Genomic DNA, 5,022 nt, shown 5'->3' on the forward strand with positions numbered 1-5,022 from the left:
GAATTTCGAGATGGTGATGTCAGAGTCTTAAACCCAGTGACTGCACAGGTAGCGAGCCCCAGAAGCTAGCCTTATACCAAGCTGTCCCTCATCAGCACCCCAGGAAGTTGATCTTTGAACAGTGGCAGTTGAAATGATGTGTGGTGGGTTACATTTTTTTTTTTAAATATGCTGGGTTGCTTAGCAACTGCCTAAGGACCTGAATGGGCTGACTTGCAAGTTTAGATAGGCCATCTTGAAAGTCTAAATTCATGGAAATCTTCTAGTAGGCTGATAATTTTCAAGAAAAAGTAATATAGTGGGAGATAGAAATGGGGAGGGCAAGAAGGAACACATTTTTCTACTCTTATAACCCAGTGGCTAGCTTGTCATTTTCCCTGTTCAATCATCTAAGAATAAAATTCTTCATAAGTGAAGTAAGTGTGAAAAGGAAATTCCAGCTTTGTCAGAAATACTAAAAACATATATTTTTTTCCTTAGAGGATAATGAAAATGTGAATTAATCAATATTTTTTAGCACATTCATTTGGCAATTCAAGGGTGGAATATCTGAAAATTGATTCACTTTCACTGAATATTTAAGTACCTACCACATAGTAGAATACAGAGATGAATGAATAAGAGACAGTTTTTATTCTTAAGGAACTTACATAAGATGATGTGAGGACATTAAACTAAACTATAAGAAACAATTAGACATCAGTACTACATGTTTAATGAACGAAGTCCATAACCTCTCTTTCTCTCCTTGGTATTTTACAGGGTCCTTGTGCTGCTGAATCCGAACCAGCTCTTTTGATCAGGAGCAAGCAGTTCGGACTCTCAAAAAACAGTCACATTGCAATTGCATTTGANTCTTGTTTTTTTATCTTTTTTGTGGAGCAGAGTATCTGTTTTTTAAAGATTTTTAAACCTTAAAGGTTTGACAATTTTATAACAAATATTTATTAGGAGCCTATGAAATTCAAAGGTGAAGAAGACAATACCATTACTACCCAGAGTTGTGGGGCAGGGGCAGGAGTTGAAGAGAGAGAGAAGCTGAGAAGCAGAGAGATTTGAGAAAGCAGGTATTAACATAAATCACACAGTAAGCAAACGTGTGTGGAGGTCAGGCAGGATAAGTGCTGAGTGGGCTGCAAACAGAACCCACTAGCTTTCAAAATTGAAAACTGGAAGCGTGGCAGGGCCATACCATTAAACTCCATCCAAACAAAATGGTTAGCGGTACCTAGCACTGTGAGAACAGATCCATCAAATGCAAATTTTAATGTCACCACACTCTTGTACTTAAAATGTTTCAACTGAAACAATATCAAATAATGATGACATATTTACGACATTATGTGAAGTGTGGAAAACATTTTTTAATCAGAATTTACACTTTTAAGAGTGTATTTAAAAATTAAGACTTCCAAGTTAATTCCTGAAGTGGGAATTATATATATATATATGAGTCTCCTATTTGTTTCCGCACAGCTGACAGAAATGATCCCCTGTTCTCAGGTTCCTTCATTTTCTTCTTTTCACCATCACACCCCTCCCCCCCAGCAACTGGAAGCATGAGGACAATTTCTGTACTCCAGGAAAATGTAAGAGTATCTTGAGAAATTCCTGCCCTGTGAAGTGGATTATGTCAATACTACTATTAATAGATGGCAGAACGTCATAGATCAAAGAGCATTTTATGCATATTATGCTAGTGTGGTAGCATCTTGTCTTTATACTTCTCTCTTATTGTTTCGTCTATTTACCGCTGAATACACCATTTCTACATATTCCACCTGTGGATATTTCTCATGGAGAATGGTGGTGGGTGGGGGTAACTAAGCATCTGGACTTCCAGTATTACAGACATTTGTCGAAATGTGACAACTTCTCTGCAAGCATATGCAGTGTTTATACCAACTCTTTACAACCAGCATGGCTTGCATGGATTTGTAAACAGCGAGCTGACTGCATTTTTTTTTACTTCAATTGTATTAGAAAGTTGAACTTAGAACCTCACAGTTTAAAATGTGAACACTGAGAAGAGCAATATAAGTAGCCATGAAGAGTCCTTGTGCTATTAAGGGTTCTTTGGGAGTGGGAAGAAAGAAGTGGTCAGAGAAGGAAAGAATACACCCAAAGAATGCTATTTACCTAGCTTTAATGCTACAATTTTAAAAGCTAAGTGCAGTGCAGGCTGAAGGATAAATCAATTGGATACTGATGTGTATTTAAAGGGGAAACACACATTTTTCCATACCGTAAGCAATCTCTATTCAGGCGTTAGGGTGTAAATGTTACTGCAAAAATATCCAATACTTACCAAAAGAGCTCATGTGCAGAAAGTTAACATAATTCAGTTTCTCAGTAAACAGCTTGAGTAGGGATTTTATATTTCAGAACACGAAAGTCAGCGCTGCAAAAAGTATCTTCCAACTCAGTATTCATCCATATAGAAGAGCATCACAAAGAAACACCTAACTTCTCAGATGTGATTTTAGCCCACATTTGTTACAAAGGTTACTGACTCATGAAAGAAGAAAATGAAGCAATTTTTATAATCATTTGTCATTGGGTACTTTCAAGAACAAAGATGCCAGCTGTGATAAATGCAATTTAAATTTCTGCTCTGTACCAATCTAAATCCATGGAAGGCTTATCCACCCGTCATATACTATCCTGAAGCCAATAACTCATTTCCAAATGTCAGCCAACAACCAGCAGTTGGAAATGACCGCAGCTTTATCCTGACCTGAAATGAAATGAGTGACAGTGTGAGGGTGAAAAAGTTCTCACTTCATCACTAATCGGCTGCACTTGCATAAACATGGCTTTGGGAAGCATGGCTTCCTTCAGAATTCTCTCCAACCACGCCATGTTCTAGCCAACACAGACAGACACCGCAGCGTTTAGACTCCCCACCCCAGTCCGGTCTGCCCACAACTTGTCACCTGCCAAGCAGAGGCAAATAGGAAGCAAGCACATAGTGTCCTGCTTTCCTATCACGTTTTTCCTCCCCATTTGTACTTGTAGTACTTTAGAGTTCCCACAAGGTGGCAGGATTGTAACATGTTGAGATTGATGAGCCTCTACTGAGAGGGTTTATTATTATTGTTGTTGTTTTAACACATTTCAGAAATCAGTGTTTCCAAAATAACACGGGTAGAATATCAAATCTCTGAATATGATGCCTCCCCTCAAGCTCACATCAGCTTGGAGAAAGATTTCTCTTTCAACAACCATTCTTAAAAGGTTCTTAAAAATTAGACCCTTCCTCCTACCCCTCTTTGGTAGATTAGATTTCCATGAGAAGCAGGATTGAAAATGTCCTTATTGACAAGATCATTTGATTCTTGGGCAAACCACAGGATACTTTCTATTCCATCTCATATGTTCCCCTTTAAAATGTTAGAAGGAAAAAAGACTCTTGAGAGGCAGGGCGAGCAGCTCCGCCCTCTGAGGGGCCTGAGGGTGGAGGGAGCATATCAGGCACAGCAGGCATAGCTCTAGAAGCACGCGATCCCTGGTTTCAGATTCACCCAGGGGAAGCGCTGCAAAGCTGACACGCTCTGGTGTCATCCCCTTTTAACCAAGGGAGAGGAGAGATCCAGACTTGCACCAAAAACATTACCAGATTAGAGGCTGGGGAATTGTCTTCCCATCTGAATTCTAGAGTAGATACATATAAGCCCTTTTATACTGGCACTTCTCAGTCCTCTTCCAACTGCCAATTTTATAAAGGAAGATGATAGACGTTTTATTAAAGCAATATCCATCATACCCACCCTGTTGCGAATCGAGGGTAGCAAACATCAATTTGGGTGTTCTTAACAAACAATGAATTCAGCATAATGGCTTTATACTTGGAGGTTACCTAGTAGTGGTGATATCATTCTCTTGTGTAACACCGGTCAATCGGAGAATTTTATTAGCTGCTGTTTCCACCTGCTTCTCAAGATCCGCCTGCTGCAAAATTGCAGCCGAAGCCCCTCCAGGGGGCGCTCTTCCTGAGTTTCAAATGGGTGTATCATGTACAAAGTCCTTGTCCTTTTCTAGTCAAAGGATTTCCTAAAGTAATTGTAGCGGGGCCTTTTTCGTCTAGGAAGTCTGATAGTATGTGACAGAGAACTGCTGCTCAGCTCAGGACCAGTGTTGGAAATATAATACCTGTCCAGTCTGCCAGCAAGCATGGTGTTCAGTCCACGATGCCCCAAACATATAAGGACAAAAGTTCTCCCGGACAAACAGCTGCTACCAATATAATACTTAATCAGTACAACTGCTACTTTGAGAATGTAAACATTAGATTAGCAAAGTTATTTTATTTACTTGTAGTAACTAGATGAGGGTCCACAACAGTAACAATGTAGAAATAACATGCTGATCGTTTTCTTTTAGGCTGCACATTATTGTTCCTGAATTCCTCAGTGCCCACTGACCTTTTCAACCCCTCAGTTTTCAGAGCTGAGTGTTTTCGAGATATTTTAGCCAAATTCTGCCCCTGATGGACTCACACCCAGCAGGTAGAGATTTCTGAGAAGGACTGCAGGCTACTTATGTTTGTTGTGATGGTTCTCTGTGCAGAAAAATGCTGTCAGAGGTTGAAAAATGATCCCAATTCTGAAATAGCAGCATTGAAGGCTGAGACGTTAAGCTACCAAAGCCTTTCTAGCTGGGCTCTCTTTGCAGGCAGTGGAGTAAGAAAGGTGCTGCATGTTGATTCCAAGAGAGGCCATTCAGCTGTGTGAATAATTAGCATTTTCCTGTTCTACCCACTGGGTTTATGTGCATCTGGGTGAATTTCAGCAACAGTCTGCTCTTTGTAACTGACCATCTCCTGGAAAGCAAGGAGGGGAATACTACTTCCACGAAGACCAATTTTATAGCCTTTCAAAAACACTTAAAGCCTTTTACCTGCTGTGGCAGAGTGCTCCATTTGACTAAGCTCAAGAGAAAAGAGCAAGGCTTTTCCTCATCAAGTAAAAATTTCCTGTGTGCTGATGAGTCATCTCCGAGGTACACTATTTGGAAAGAACA

The 5,022-nt window shown here is 40.0% G+C and overlaps 1 protein-coding gene across 1 annotated transcript in view; it reads left to right on the top strand.

Moving 5' to 3' along the window:
* Window positions 1-5,022, top strand: part of LAMA2 (laminin subunit alpha 2) — a gene marked incomplete at its 5' end in the record, with an annotated part of 435,223 nt that overhangs the window by 410,885 nt on the left and 19,316 nt on the right. Inside the window, one exon of the mRNA XM_019630849.1 lies at window positions 763-859. Within this exon, the coding sequence (XP_019486394.1) occupies window positions 763-859 (97 nt within the window). The remainder of the gene's footprint in view (window positions 1-762; window positions 860-5,022) is intronic.

Source organism: Hipposideros armiger, unplaced genomic scaffold (genome assembly GCF_001890085.2).
Source record: "Hipposideros armiger isolate ML-2016 unplaced genomic scaffold, ASM189008v1 scaffold_957, whole genome shotgun sequence".
Lineage (NCBI taxonomy): Eukaryota > Metazoa > Chordata > Mammalia > Chiroptera > Hipposideridae > Hipposideros > Hipposideros armiger.